Genomic DNA, 17057 nt, shown 5'->3' with positions numbered 1-17057 from the left:
TTCACGAAAAATTCGGCAGCACTTCGGTAGGAAAAGGGGACAAAAAATTCGATAAAATGGAAGAAATAGGCAATAAACATAAGAAACAACTAAATAGAGCAAGGGAACACCATGATCTTGATAGAACAACATAATAGACCCAAAAGAGCAACATCACAAGGCCTCCGGAACAAAAGAATAGGAACTAGCTCATACGGAAGAAGAGAATGAAGAGAGAATCACAACTACTAACTCAAATGAACTAGGCAAGCATCCTTGCAAGAAGAATTAGACGGAGTTGTTGGACAAACAACATCGAAAAGAACAAGATAGTAGTGGGCTTATGAAAATCATCTCAACAAATATGAGGTGACAAACAACCACTAAAGAAACAAGGATAGATTTGGAGAAACAAGATATGAACAATTCTTACACCAAGAGGATACAATGAGAACTTGGGCAAATGACAAGCACCATGATAGCATAATCCATAGGAAAAGCTTTAGGTGAAATCCAACCAAAGTAGCTCAACGAAGAAATCATGGGTTGAAAATATCTCATGATCATAGAATTGATGGATTTATTTGTATCATTCTTGAAAGGAAATCTCTTCGAGGCTCCTACACTAACAAGAATGTTATAATACCACCTCAAAGGATAAAGGAAGAACAAATGCACTTGGGAATGCAAGAGAACGGATACTTCAGAAAAGAATTGATATCATGAGTCCTCCGGAAGAAGAATTGAAATCCCTTGGAAGAAGGAAGAACAAGAATAAGAATTATATTATGCTTATCCTTCATCAAGTTTAATTGATGACCAACAACGGATTTAGCATACAACTTATTCTTCTAGAAATGATTGAGGAGAGAGATAAGCATCACTTGAGCCATGATTGAAGGACGCACCGGCAAGAATTCACAAATAAATGGGAACACCACGAATTAATGGAGATACATGAGAATGAAGAGATCATAAGCCACCTGAGAGAAAACTTGAACAAGGCACCGGATAATCGAGAGACGAACGAAGAGACAACAATGGAGAAGAATTGAGGATGAAAGTTGAAAGCTGAGAACGAAGAATCTTCTAACATGATGGCCTTCGGAGGATCGAGAATGAAAACAACACAGAAATGCACCGGATCGCAAGAAAAGGATACTCATGATTGACAACAATTAAGATGATGGCACAAAGATGAAATGACGAATATCCAAGAGAATGAACCAAGATTGAGAGAAACACTCCTTCGGTCTTGAAAGAAGAGAATGATGAGAAGAACACCACCAGGAATTACTGAGACACTCCGGAATAGAGAAGAATGAAAGGTTGAGCCAAATAAGAGAATTTAATTCAAATAGAACTTGAAGAAGTAATATGACTGATGGAAATCATACTTATGTCATAGTTGAAAAGATTAATGATCTCTGGGAAACGATTAAAGAGCCATGAAGGATCCTGGGAAAGAACCTGTGGGTTATGGGCCCACTCAAAGAAACCACCGTTGAAAAGATTGCTTAGAAGAGAGATATTGCACCGGTATGAAGAGAACTAGATAAGGTTGAGAACCTCGAGATAATTGTAAAGATTGGAAACAAAAACTTCTAAGATAGCTTCAACGCTCCGGACCGAAAAAGAGAGGAATAAATAACAAGATAGGCTCATAAGAATTCCCAACATAGGAAAGAATTACATGGATGAATGGATATGATGACACGGAGAACTAAATTGAATTCACCGGAAAATATGACAAGAATGAATAAAGATGAACATGAAGCTCCTGAGAATCTTCACGATGAATCACCGGATAGGACACGGAATAAAAGATAGCTGAAGCACAATGAAATGAATGCGCTTGGATGAAATCCAATCATCGAAGAAAAAGGGCGGGAGGGCGGGGAAAACAAAGACGACTTGGGACAGATGAGATGAACTCCGGATGAAATGAGAGAACGATCTTGCAAAATTAGAGAGGATAGACTACACTTGAAGAGGAGCACACCGGTTGGAAAGGAATTAACATGACGACTCCGGTTGACAAGAATTGACATGACAATTGAATGAACAAAAAAAAAATTGCATTCCCACATAAAAGTATGAGAACACCACTTAGGAAAGATCTGAAATCACCACTTGACATCGAAGCAACACGAATTACCAAATCCAACAAAACAAGGATGCGGCTTGCAATTAGCCAGAACAAACTCATGAGAAAGATTTTGTCCGATATTTTCGTGGACAGGATCGCACGGGCTCGATCCTTACAGTAGCCATCAAGTGCAAGGCAGTGCACCCGACATACGAAGCGTCCCCGAGTCGTAGCAAGCTACAAGGACTCTTTAAGACACAACGTGTACCGCTGTAAGTCGACCGTGAACAAACGAATCCACTAGATGTCGAACCCCAACCTAACATCATGCATTTGTTGGAAGATTGTCCTATAAGCAACTACTTGAATTCCCACCTAAGAATTCCCGAAATATCTGGTCATGCAATCTGGTACACGGATACAAGGAGTAATATTCACACAACTCCTATACTAACCTGTCACCTATATCACATCCGTCAACACACAACCAGAATCTCGGACCATCATCTACAACAGACCCTCGTGATCACAACGATACAAAGTATGGCAGTACTCCCGAACAATCTACACCAGTACTGGGGACATCGGGGTTATCTCGCCACTACTAGTATTGAAGCAATTACGAACATCCTTCGTTCTGAGATACTAAGAAACCTGAATGAAACGATGTGCTCAAGAATCCCCTGGAGCTCAACTCCCCAGAAGAAAATCAAGTCAGACAGGAGGCACCAAGACAGAACTCCGTCACATCGACATCATATAGATTCCAATAATATCCGCATGATCCTAAAAAATTTTTAGTGAGAAGAGGAGTAGAATTAAATTATTACGTCAAGATTCCTCATCGGAGCATAGAAGAGGAGAAAAAAGAATCCTACTCTCCGATATATAACTAGACTCAAAGCAGTTTGTCACTAGACTCGACTCGGCCAAGTTCGATCAATCAAGGGGGCTCCTAGGTCGGTACGGCTCTGATACCAACTTGTCACGTCCAAGATGCGACCCTATCCTCAATTTGGCACGAGGGCCTTGTCAGGGATAGAAGCGTATCTCGTCGTGTCGCAAGAATGGATATAGTTACAAGTACATGTACTGAAAAGAAGAGATATATAAAGAGTTGGCTTACACTCGCCACAAGCTACATCAGAGTCACATCAGTATATTACATAAACCTCAAGAGTAAGAGCAGGGTCCGACTACGGACGAAAAGAAACGACAAAAGAAGAACGGCGTCCATCCTTGCTATCCCAGGCTGCCGACCTGGAACCGTTCCTAGATCGATGAAGAAGAAGAGGAAGAAGCAACTCCAAATGAACAATCAACGCGCTCGCGTCATATAACCTTTACTTGTACCTGCAACTGGTGTTATAGTAAAATGTGATCCACAGGGGACTCAACAATCTCATTTCCAAAGGTATCAAGACTAGCAAAGCTTAATGGGTAAGGTATGGTTAAGTGGTGAGGTTGCAGCAGCGGCTAAGCATATATTTGGTGGCTAACTTACGAGTACAAGAAAATAAGAGGGGGGAAGATCTACGCGTAACGGACGTTACTACTGATGATCAAATGAATGATCCTGAACACCTACCTACGTCAGACATAACCCCACCGTGTCCTCGATCGGAGAAGGAACTCACGAAAGAGACAGTCACGGTTACGCGCACAGTTGGCAAGTTTTAATTAAGTTAACTTCAAGTTATCTAGAACCAGTGTTAAACAAAGCTTCCACGTTGCCACATAACCGCGGGCACGGCTTTCCGAAAAGATTTAACCCTGCAGGGGTGCTCCAACTAGTCCATCACAAATTACCACAAGCCGCATAGAAATCCTCAATCACGAAGCTCGCGATCTCGTCAGATTCCCTAGTGGAAAACCTCAACTCTGAGATTACCCAAAGCATCACCGGAATCCCGATGCACAAGATATTTCGTCAAAGGTAAAACTAATCCAGCAAGGCCGCCCGACGTGTCGACGATCCCGATAGGAGTCGCGTACCTCGTTCTCAGGACACGACGGATAAGCGAAGCGTACGAGTGCCAAACCTCGAGTTTCCTCGCGGTGGCCCCGCACGGTGCTCTATTTTGGACCAACACTCATGAGGAGCACTGGCCCGGGGGTTGATTAAATTAGTCCGCGGGTGCCGGCGGGTCCCTATGCAATTTTATTAGGTGATTAGGCAAATGTAGTACCAATGTTGGGCCTTGCCAGACCAGCTTTAATCTAAAACGAATTATCAAGGGGGTCCCCATAACAACCCCGATCGTGTTAGGAGCGCTCAATTATGGAACATAACACCGGTAGCGGAAACTAAGGGGGCAAAGGTGGAACAAAACACCAGGCTAGAAAGGCTGAGCCTTCCACCTTTTACCAAGTATATAGGTGCATTAAATTAAATAGCATTTAAATATGGTGATATAACAAGGAACCCATGCTTTCACATGGAAGCAATGCACCTGCAACTAGCAACGCTAACACAGGTTTAAGCAAGCAGTAACATAGCCAATCAGTGGTTTGCTAGGTTGAACAGGTTGAAGGTTTCATGGCATTGTTGAGAGGCTGATATTTAACATGTGGTAGGCAACGATACATAATCGATAGAAGCGATGAAACTAGCATGGCAATGATAGTAATGGTATCTGGGGAAATGATCATCTTGCCTGAGATCCCGCTTGGAAGAAGAACGGCTCCGTGAAGCAGACAAACCGACGTAGTCGAACGGGTCCTCACAATCCGGCACGCTGCGGAACTCTATCGAGACGAAGCAAACCGGAAACACAAATCAACATACGAAATTCACCACACGATACACAACACATATGATGCATGAGCAGCTGGGTACATGCAAGTCACGGCATGACAATTCACACAATCAAACACTACACATTAAGTGAAGTTCAATATGCAACGAGTTGCATATTGACGAAACTCCACATTTATTATTTAGTTCTATCCCGATTAGTTACACGGCAATATTAAATGTGGTTAAACATGGCAAGAGGTGAAGCGTAATTAATCTACCTATCTAGGCAATTTAAATGAGGTCGGAAATGACATATAGCACCTCCAAAATGACCTCACATGTTAATTTACAATTCTGTCCAGATCTATATTAACACCTTTAATTAGTTGTAAAACAGCAAAACAAATAGGTTCACGTGATTCTACGCGTCAAGGCAAGCAATCTACACATAAAGAACATCTCCAACGGAGCTACGGTTCAAAAGATACAAGCACCGCAAGATATGATGGCATGAATGCAATATGTGTGCAACGACGGTCACGAGCACTTCAAAACATATAAACAGCAAGAGAAAATGAAACTACACGAGATTCTAAGCAAGTTTCATGTAGGACACGATCAAATCGGAGCTACGGTTCAAAAACTACGAGCAAAACAAGAATTGACTACAATCTGTCAAAATCAACCACATAGCATTTTCTACGCGCCACAACTACGGCTGCACAACTCCGATATGCTCAAGCAAGGCATGGCACGGAAGAGGGCAAGAAGCACTACTACGAACAACTAACAACAACTAGCATGGCAGCAAGGAACACTAGGGAAAGAAGTCACAAAATGGCTTCCCACACACTATTTCAGACTTAGTGAAAATTACACCTCATGAAAGTGCAGTTTTCAATCTGAAGCTATATTGACAGCAGCAAAACCTATAGCTAAAGGACTCCAAATGGCATGAAACTCCACGGCATGCCAGAAAAACACAAGGGCTATAACTTACTCCATTGGACCAACCCCAAAAGAGCTACACATCACAATATGCAAGCAAGACAAGACAGCAACAAAATATAACAGATTCCAGACTTAAAATATTTCAGCACGTCCAAAACAACATTATTTCTAGCAACTTGAGAGCAAGCCAAACACAACTAAACATGCATTTCTATTGCAACTAAAAATACCAGGGGCTAAACAAAACATCCAAGATCAATTCTCTAGTTGACATCTAATTCAAACGAGGCACGGAATATATCCTACGAATTAATCAAAAGGGCAACATAGCAAAATATCTCGCGAACTAACTTACTCGAAAGCTAAAACTAATTGCACAGAAAACTCCATGGGATTTTTCTACCCCGAAAACATATAAAATATGTGGGGTTTGCAACACAAAATAATGCCGCACATAAATGCGAGAAAAATAACCTATACGCGGGAGAATAAATTACCGGCAAATCCTACACGCAAAAAATACGAGTGCCCGCTCTAAAATGCATGGAAAAATGGTTCCTAAAACATGGACATTTAATCTACGGCATACGATCAATCCGGACTTGCGCGAAAATTAAATACGGACTAAATCCTATTGGGACAGCACGCTAATCTATCCATAAGGCACGTTAAACTATGCCAAAAAATTATGCAAGTTTTATAAACGGGTTCTACGCGTAAAACTACACGAAAAGCATATACAACTCATCGCGATTCGACATACGGATTAAAAGATACGTACGTTTAATATCGTCTACTTCCTGAAATTTAACTAACCCGTAAATAACCTAAATATCTAACGGGCCGAGCTGGGGCGCAATATAGCAGAACAGTGCACGGGGTGAAATAGAGGGCTCGGGGGCTGCTCACCTTAGCAGGCCTCGGACTGGTCAGTAGCGGATCTGGGCCGGCTGCTGGCGCTGCTGGCTTGGGCCGAGGCGTAGGAGAGGTGGGCCTCGGGGCGCTCCTTGGGGCGAGCAGGAGGCGCGCTGGGCCGACGCGGCGCTGGCGCTGGCGCTGGCGTCGGGCGAGTCGTTGTCCTCCTCGTGCATAGGCTGCACGCAGCATGGAGGCGGCGGCCGGAGGCAAGGGCGGCCGGCCAAGGCGCGGGGAGGGCCGGGAGGCGATGGATCTGGGCGGATCCGGGGCGGCCAGACCCGTTCCCGCCGGTGGCGGCTCGAGCCGGCGACCGGGCGAGCAGATCAGCGGCGGGGAAGACGCGGCGAGGTTCCTGGCTCGGGCAGTGGCCGTGTCCGGCGGCCTGGAGCTGCCAGGAGGCGCGGCGAGCCTGGCAGGGGGCTGCATCGGTGAGGCCCACCCCGGGCAGGCGGCGGCTACCGGCGACGAGGGCACCCTGGCGAGGAGCAGAGGAGCTCGGGGAAGAGAAGGGTTGGCATGGGGCGGATCTAGGCCGTTGGATCTTCGATCCGACGGTCCAGATCGCTCAAATCGGATCTGAGGGTTAGCTGGAGAATGTGGAGGCTAGGATTTGCACGAATATCGAGGTGGAGGAGGGTAGGTTGTCCCAAAATAATAGGAGGGTCTATTTATATACAAATGGGGGGCTCGGTTAACCGGAATCGCGTTCTGGATCCAACCGCGGGGTCGGATTCGGACGATTCCGCACGCGGGAATGGGTACGTGGCCGGGTAGGGTGGTTTACCGAAGACGAGAGGGAAAAACAGGCGGCGCGGCAACAATTTTTAAAACACCGACAGACGTCCGACGGTAGACCGAATACGGTGCCGCTACGGTCGACCGTTCGGGTACCAGACGAACTCCGATCGCGACGGAACTTGACAGGCGGCCGAGCTATATTAGAATAAGACCGCACGTCAAATCTCAACCCGATCAGAGAAAGTTTTACGCACACTTTTTAAAACAGGGTTTCGAACAATGCCGCGGGCGCGTGCGAGTGTGGTCGGACACGGAACGGACAACGACGTGAACCGACAACCAACAACGGATGCAAGTTTTGAAAACGGGCGGCAACGGAGATGCGGATGCAATGCAGATGATGTGCATGATGCGACGATGATGCGACAAATAAAAATAGACACACGACGAAAACGGAAAGAGAGGGGAATCTTCTGGAACGTCGGTCTCGGGCTGTCACAATTTCCCTAACCGCTAATCAAACACTTGGCTGTTAATTCATGTTTGAGCTTAGTTCCGTCTCCTTATAAGATTGTTCTGTTATATTATTCTTCCTAAAACCTAGCGGAGGAGTGTTCGACACATCAACATGCCTAGGCCGCCCAGAACACGTGGCAACGCCAAGGTCACGCGGTCGGCATGCCAGTTTGCGCGCTCTGGAGTTGGGACCCTCGGACACCTTCCAAACCTGGAGTCTTGCCACCACACCATCTATCTCTGATTAAATGGATAATTATGTACCTATAAATGATTTTTGAGAAAAATAAAGAGCAAACTATAATGCAGTTGTAGTTCAAACTTGACCCGCTTCTAGCTGAATCGATAGAAATTTATCTTTTCCACGAGAGGTGGATAAGTGCTTTTGAGACCCAACTATTTGGTCAATTGTACATTAAATATGGCTTAGTATTTTACAAAAGTGATTTGGTCCAATTTTGCAACATATATATGGTAGGTCCTTCACAAAAATACTCATTTTAGGCACTTGAAAAATGGGAAATGAATTTTTGTGCAAGGAAAATGAAAAATTCTTAGACAACATTGTTTGACATTATAATATGCACCATTGCACACAATATTAGTTTATTTGAACAAACTATGCCATGAATGTGGCCATAAGATTGATCATTTGGCTTGAAAGCCATGAACACACATGATAACTTATTCTCTGAGATCAATTTTTAAAAATAATTGTCGTATAACCAGTTTATTATATTTTTATCATAACTTGGTCACATATAATTACACAATGCGAAGATTTTCCAATTTTTTGAATTGTTTTTAATTTTTCATATCCATTTGAAAACGTGGTCAAAACAACAGGAATGACCGTTCCTAGCTAGTGGCTAAATCTTGGAATTTTTTTGTTTGTCTATAATTAAATAGATACGTATGTATCTAGAAATTATTTTTTGGAAAAATAAAGAGAAAACTATAATGCAGCTGCAGTTCAAATTTGACCCACTTCGAGCTAAATCGGCAGAAATTAGTCTTTTTCACGAGAGGTGGATCAAAGCTTTTGACACCCAATTATTTGGTCAATTGTACATTAAATATGACGGGAAAATATCTGAGGGTATTTGACGGGTCTTTGGCATTTATCGGAGGAAAAATTCAAAGGGGAAAATTCCATGTTTATCATGCTAGAGGTATGTGAGAGATGAATGAACAACATATTCGGATTCACTATATTTTTGAGCAACTTTCCTATATAAATTATTTGCATCTCACATATAGATTATTTTGTATGGATTTTCAAAGATGTAAAGAAATTTTTAAATTTCCGAATTTATTTGAATTACAAAATAATTTAAGATTATGTGTACCTAAAGATGTGCATGTGTGGCTGACATGTGGGACCAACCTGCTGAGTTAGCGGGCTAACGATTGACCAGTCCAGTCAACTGGGTTAAGAGGGACCCACCTCCCATTAATAGGGGCTAGCCTAGTCAGCAGGTTGACTGGTCAACTGGGTCTAGCGGGACCGAGTGGGTGGTGTCACAGCTACTTTAACTAATCCTAATTAGGTTTATTAGCAGATGGGGCCAACCTGTCAAATTGACAGATTTAGCTAGCTTAAGTTAATTGCTACAGTAGCTGGCCCACCTAGTAGTGACGGTTAGGGTCGGGGTATAGCTGCTAACGAGTTGACAAGCAGGACCCATTGGAGTTAAATCGATGGCGCGCGTCGGTGCAGCTCCGGCGAAAACCAAAGAGGGCGGCATCGCGTGAAAATGCCGCACACGCGACCAAATGGTCGCCCACGACCACCTAAATGACGAGTGAGACGTGACACATCTAATAGAGCCAACCGCGCGAGCTGCGGAGGTCGAAATCAGCGCCGGCGATGAGCTTCGACGGCGGCCGGAGCATGGGCGCGGACAAATCCGGTGATAGGGGGCACAGAGAAACGAATGGGCGTGGCGTTGGGTTCCAAGGAAGACTATGAGCACGCCTGCATGCTCGGGGACGAGTCGGGCTTGTTGTGGTTGCGACGACGACCAAAAGCAGCGACGGGAGCAGAGAGCAATGTCGATGGCAGCTAGACAACTCGCGCAAGACTTAAATTGGAGGGAAATCGTAGCGCAGCTTACAGCGAGTCGGAATAGGAGGTCGAGGGGGTCGGGGCTGCACGCTGCAGTGGCGGCGATGAACTCGTTGATAGCGTCGCAGTGGTCAGAGGTTGAAGGCGATGCCGATCGAGTGGTCCGAGGCCCTGCGGCTAGATCTTGAGGGCGCAGGCGACGAAGACGTTCACAGCGGTCCTTCTGGATATCATAGCTCGACGCGGGGACGGCAGTGGGTATGAGGACGACGAAGGGCATGGCGATGGTGGTGGCGGTTCATGGGGGGCGGAAGGGAGCAGGGAGGGAGTGGGGAAAGTGGGGGGCTAGGGTTCGCGAGGGACCAAGGGGCTTGTAGGCGTCTTGAGGGCGCCGGGGTGCCGCCGGATGACCGTCATGTGGCCATCGGCGTGGTGGACACGCTCCCGGCATCCAGCATGCCTCACGTGAATGGACGTTCAAGGAGGGAGAGGGAGTTGGACCAGGCATGTGAAGTGGGCCAAGGCCCAGAGGAAGAGGGAGTCTTTTCCTTTCCTTTTCTTTTATAATTTATGCGCTTTTCTCTTTTTCCAGTAGTTGTTTGTATTTATTTTTAGTCATGAAATGTCTTTGCAAAAATGTGGATCTGACCAAAAGAAATAGTAGGGAATATTGAGCACTGCTACAAAAAGTTTCAGATTTAAATAAATTAGTTTCCAATTTTTATCATTTAAAAACATTTAAATTATTGTTACGGTTTCTGTTTTAATTATTTTAGGGCACTCAAACATTTTATAAATGTTCATTTCTACCCCACAATTACTCAGGAAACAATTATAACATTATGAATATATTTTTTTATGTTTAAAGAAATAATCATTTTAATTTATTTTAAATTTGAAAATTAACTTTGATTTTTATCAAATGACAATATGGTTTAGTTAAACTTAATGACCTGGCATCATTAGTATGTCATTACTTTTTTTTAGAAAAAATAGTATGTCATTACTGGAGTAGAGTGTTACAAATATGGGCAAGGAAAGAGAGCAATGACTTGGGGCATTGGTAGGAATTCCACTGCAAGTGCTCCCCATTGAAACCCGCGCTACGAGATAATAAGTTGCTACCACCATACTAACAATAACAACCGAAGAGTTCAACATGAGACACAATAAATAACTAGAATATTAAACTAGACTCGACAATTTGCACACACAAAAATAACGAATCAAGGTAGACAGTGGCCTAGGCGTCAACAAGGATGTCAACTCCAGAATGACCAAAAAAACAAGCTTCAGTCATCTGCCCTGCCAGAGTTGCCACAACCTTCATCAGCTCTTACACACCTTTCTGCAATCTAGTCTTATTATCCCCTTTCAGGAAGCCTGGCCACATAAAAAAAGGAACAAAGAGTGAATACAATTTCAATTGAAATAGCTATAATTACCACCACCACGGCACCACTTAACCAATTTTTTAGACCTACATATTCTAGCGACCGCACCAATAATAACCCCTCTTTATTAGTAGTTAGTAAATCTCTGTTAATATATAATGCTTGTTTAGGAAAGATGATGAAGAAAATGGCATCGTACCTTTTCTAGGCTTGCCTTATGGTACCGGTAGCCCTGAAAAAATAAATAAAATGTCATTTTTTTATTTTAGAGTAGAGGTGATGCTGCCACTCCCTCCTATCCGTATTAATTGTCGTTGATAAACTTTATATTAAATCAACAACAGTTAATATGGATAGGAAGGAATAATTAGAAATAGTAATCTTACTTTATCAGTCCCATACAAATAGTCGCAGAAGGTGAAAACAGAAGAGAAGTTGCTCTGGCTCTGACCACCTACACGGTGATGGTAGTCATGGTGTTCGGCCCCTCCATAGAATGGGATAAGCTTTGTTGGGTTGAATGGAAATTTGAACCTGCATTCTCCTCAAGTACGCCGTCAGCATTTACCATTTTTGCGATGGGCTTAATTAATTGTTGTTGAATGGTCTTGGTCTTGGTTAATTTACCCGCTGTGGATGTCGATGGCCTCTAGGTGGCGTAGGACGAACCAGAGCCAGAGGGTGGTCATGTGGCAGGGCACGATGGCGGGGCCGGTGAAGGCGGGGACGCCGAGGATGAGGACCTCGGCCCAGTGCGCGTAGGGCGCGGCGTAGCCGAAGGGCGCAGTGAACTCGTGGTGAACATGGTGGATGTGGTCGTAGCCCCACCTGGTGTGCAGTAGCCTGTGGATCCAGTAGCCGAGGTAGTCCTCCACCAACAGGTAGACCAGCATCTGTGCCGCCACCTCCCCAGCCGACGGCAGCGGCAGACCCGTCCGGATGCCGGCCATCTTGACGGCCGGGTAGGAGACGAGGCTGAGCGTGCCGACGGTGAGGAGCAGGACGCGCCCGGTCTGCAGGTAGCAGCGCAGGAACTCTCCGGGGGAGAGCTGCGCCCGTGGCTGCAGCTTGTACATCGACGGCCTCATCACGGCGGCGGCGCGGGCGCGGAGCTCGAGCAGCGCGAGAGGGAGCGGCGCGAGGGTGTAGACGAGGAGGAGGATGGCGACATTGTGGCAGTAGAGCAGGTGGTCGGGCAGGGACGCCGAGTAGCGGAGCCAGGCCGCCTCGGCGCGCGTCATGGCGCGACCTAGCGCCGCCTCCGCCTGCGCCGCCGTCGCGTAAGGCAGCATATTTGACCGGAATGTAATGGATGATATGTTGTGCTTCAAGTGTTTCATGCTTTAGCTAGCTACTGGTGAGCCGTTTTGTAGTAGGCGCTGGTCTCTGTCGACAGCATAGGTGACGGCATGTGCGGTGAGGGTGCCATGCATGCACTGATGCACGTCGCATGCATGTCCGGCCCAGGACGATGGTGAGCTAGGACGGTTGGGCATGGAAAGAAAATTGAAGGGCTGTACTACTACTAACTAGGACAGTGGGCTGAGTGACGTGTTTATTTACGTACCAGTCGATCGCTAGCTTGTCATGCATGCATGTGCTCGCAACAGACTACCTGCCGCGAAATCAAAAGGACAAAGTCTATTTTGAACCTGAATTTGTGGAGGTTCGATGAAACAAACCCTCATGTCAAAATCCCTGTCGATTATATCCTGAATTATGCAATCCCAGTTTAAAAGGACCTTGGTTTCGTTTGCCAAACCGAGAGTGTTGATGTGACCCGAATTGGGCTGCGCTGTAAGGTGGATGCGAAAGAAAATACAAGGGCAGCCCAGTCAGTCCCATTTATACAGTATGAACCAAAAAAATAGAGAAGAAATTACATGACCAGAAAGTAACGTTTCCTCAACTTTTTTTTTGAATACATCATATATATTTTTTGAAATGTCTCAAACATTTTTTATATGTGTGAACATTTTCCAAATGCAACTTACATTTTAAAATTGCACACATATATATTTTTACAAAATTTAAATATATTTTGAAATGCCACTTATTATTTTCTGTAATGCTTGAATATTTTGAAATGCAGTGAAGGATTACCTGCCTGAAATGTGTGAACATTTTCCAGATGCAACATACATTTTCAAATAACACACATATATATTTTTACAGAATTTAAATATTTTGAAATGCCACGTACTATTTTCTCTAATGCTTGAATATTTTGAAATGCAGTGAAGGATTACCTGGCTGAAATGTGTGAACATTTTCCAAATGCAACGTGGTATTTATATATTTTTACACACACACACATATATAGGAAAAATACATCCTACCACCCAGGGGTAGTTACCCCACTTGTTCAATATACTACCATGCGGGAGTATATATACTAATTTATCATTTTAATTATGTTTATATATTATATACAAGATTTTTCAAAGTGAGTTACATGAAAAAATTACAAGTTAACCCATAGTTTTTATTATATTTGTGAAATACATATATACTTGTATGTAAAAAAAAGCATACACAAAATATGATACATACTACCAAAAAAACAGTATATATACTACCTAAACATGATTATATACTACATACTACGCATACATACTTTTTAATTTGATACATACTCCATACAACATACAAAACGCAAGTGGTGGTAACTACCACCGGTGGTTGATAAAATTTATATATATATATAATATTTACAATATTTAAATATTCTTTCAAATGCCACGTGGTATTTTATGTAATGCTTGAATATTCGAACAGGTGACCAGCCACTTGCGATTGTGAGCTCAAAGCCACGTCACCTGAGAAGCTTTATGTTTTGTATTGCAACGCCCAACCTAAAACACTGGCTAGAGAACCTGGCCGCTCTACTGTAGCGAATTAGAATCAATTAGGTGCCGTTTAGTTTGCGCGGGGGGGGGGGGGGGGGGAGTGGTTGGTTAAGGGTATCCTCAACTACCTCGTTAGGGATAGCTACATTTTGTTGCTTCGTTGGTTGGAACTGAGTAGCCTGGATAACCAATTTTTTTTTTTGGTAGGAAGAATAAAAATTGATTAGGGAGAGCTATTTGTGTGCTTGCTTGAGCTTGAGGGTGAGGTTACAATAACATGCACTCTTAGCTTTATCCACCAAATTAGAGATGAGGATAGTCTTGGCATGCATATTCGTATCAAAATTAAGATTGTGACAACTCAAAATCAACAGATATCTATACCTCCTAGCCACAAGAATTTGCATGAAAAATATTCAGAAACTTCAGATTGCTGATGCTGCCAAAGGAGCCCGATGTCAGACCCCTGACGTTGCGAGAGGCGAGAGGTTGGGTGAGGTTGGAAGAGAAAGAGGTGCGAGACACAGGGCCATACGACATAAAAACGATTCAGGCCAAGGCATCACGGGCTCGAGAGGGTGGTTCGGCAACATGAACATATTTTTAATGTATGTACAAATTATGTAATTCTGAACAAATTTGAAAACCGTGAACATTTTTTTATTTTTGAAAACACATTTGAAAATGGAACATTTCCTGATATTCGGAACAAAAGTTTACAACTGCGGACATTTTCTATATTTCTGAATAATTTTTGGCAACAGGAACATTTTAATATATGTACAAATTATGAAATTTTGAACAAATTTTGCAACCACGAACATTTTTTGAATTTTTGAAATCACATTTGAAAAATGGAACATTTCCTAATATTCCGAACAAAAATTTATAACTGCAGACATTTTCTCAATTTCTGAACAATTTTCAGCAGAAGCACCATTTTTTAATATATATATATATATACAAATTATGAAATTCTGAATAAATTTAGAAACCGCGAACATTTTTTTGAATTTTTGAAAACGCATTTGAAAAGTGGAATATTTTCTTATATTCCAAACAAAAAATTATAGCGGACATTTTCTCAATTTATGAACAATTTTCGGCAATATGAACATCTTTTAATATATGTACAAATTATGAAATTTTGAACAAATTTTGAAACGGGCGGGCCCATCAAACGAATCCTAGTTGACACGATGCCAAGGTTCGATTTATGTCGGGATTGCATAGTTGAGGGTACAATCGATCGGGATTTCGACTTGGGGTTCATTCCGTCCGACCAATACAAATTCAAGGTTTAAATTGATTTTTTTCCAAATCAAAAACTAGCAATACCGGTTTCTAGAGGATAAGCGTTAGATCCATCCTTCGATTCATGCATACAAATCAATCGTGTACCGTAGTCAAAATAACAACCGTTATCAAATGATTTTTTTTTATTATGTGTATTGGCACAGAATAGATATGGTGGATTCCACATCTACAATTAAGATCCCACATCTACAATTAATACATCAAGTTGGATTTTTTTATCCTACGCTCGAGACTAGGGTTTCTGTTCCTCCTAGGCGATTGCGATCGCCCTTGAGTCATATCGTCTCGTAACCATCTCCGAGGTTCTACCAGGCTGCCCACCGTCATGGCCGGCTCTCCTACTCCCTCCATGACAGCGAACCCTTCCGATGCCCACTCCGCCACGAGCGGGGCTAGCACGGCGGTTAGGAAGGTTGATATGGGGGAATTTTTTGATCATCTTGATCTCAATGATGCAGACTTCGACGACGTCGTCGTGGATGAAGATGACCCTGACATCAACGAGAGTGTTCGTTGGCTTGCGCTAGCTAGGGTTCATACACGAAAAACCTTGTGCCAATCTGGATTCTACAAAGACATGAGAGCAGCCTGGAATCCGGCGCAATCTGCACGGTTCCGGCCTGTTGGCCCTAACTTCTACCTTGTTCCATAATTGGGTTGTTCTTTTGTGTCAGTATGATGGATTTAGCAAAGTGGAGGAAATCAGTTTTGTTCATATGCCAATATAGCTCCAGATTCACAAGTTAACTGAAGCTTATTCCAAGGAGAATCTGGTGGTAAAACTGTTGAAGAATGCTAGTGAGATCTTGGATATGCGTCTCAATGGGAACACTCGCGGTGATTATCTGAGGGTGCGGGTTAGAAATGATATCGATCGACCGGTTACCAGGTTTATTAGCATTGTTCATGGTAAGGAACACCATACCTATCTCGTCGGGTATGAAAATTTAGCGAGGTTATGTAAGGTTTGTTGGCTGATAGGGCCAGGGATTTGAATTTCGGCCGTAAAAATCAAATTTCGGCCGAATTTCGGCCATCTCGGCCTGGGGCGAGAAATATCTATCGGCCGAAAAGAATGATTTTTGGTTAAATTTGTCAAATTTTAATCAAATTTCAGTCAAATGCTGGTCAAATTTTGGTCAAATTTCAACCGAAATTTTTGAAAATGACCGAAATTCGGCCATCTCGGCCTGTGGCGAGAAAAAACACAAAACGAAAATCAACACTTAAGTTTGGAAGCTGCGAACATTGTTCAGACTACCGTTCCCAATCAAAATCTTAGTTTGTTGGCCATTACGGATGGCAGTGGCGCAGATTAGAAGGAGGGGATTCGCCCTGTGACAGTACTGACGGCAAAAGGGCAAGGACTGGATGAGTGGTGACACAAATGAGATATCGGTGGCCTCCCGCGAGGAGGACCGACAGACGCAATGAATATCTTGTCTTGGAATTGCCGGGGGGGACCATCAGACAGTTCGTGAGGTTGTGGCCCTCTCAA

The 17057-nt window shown here is 43.6% G+C and overlaps 1 protein-coding gene across 1 annotated transcript; it reads right to left on the bottom strand.

Annotated features, from left to right (window-relative positions):
* Positions 1–11373: 11373 nt before the first annotated feature.
* LOC123450831 (very-long-chain aldehyde decarbonylase GL1-10-like) lies at positions 11374–12685 on the bottom strand. Its single transcript, XM_045127905.1, has 4 exons — positions 12021–12685; positions 11780–11927; positions 11593–11625; positions 11374–11382 (listed from the first exon to the last, which is right to left on the bottom strand). The coding sequence occupies exons 1-4, from the start codon at positions 12683–12685 to the stop codon at positions 11374–11376; spliced, it is 855 nt and encodes a 284-aa protein (XP_044983840.1).
* Between the last annotated feature and the right edge of the window lie 4372 nt (positions 12686–17057).

This window comes from Hordeum vulgare, chromosome 4H, assembly GCF_904849725.1.
Source record: "Hordeum vulgare subsp. vulgare chromosome 4H, MorexV3_pseudomolecules_assembly, whole genome shotgun sequence".
In the NCBI taxonomy this organism is placed as follows: domain Eukaryota; kingdom Viridiplantae; phylum Streptophyta; class Magnoliopsida; order Poales; family Poaceae; genus Hordeum; species Hordeum vulgare.
This window is presented reverse-complemented; position numbering and strand designations above follow the sequence as displayed.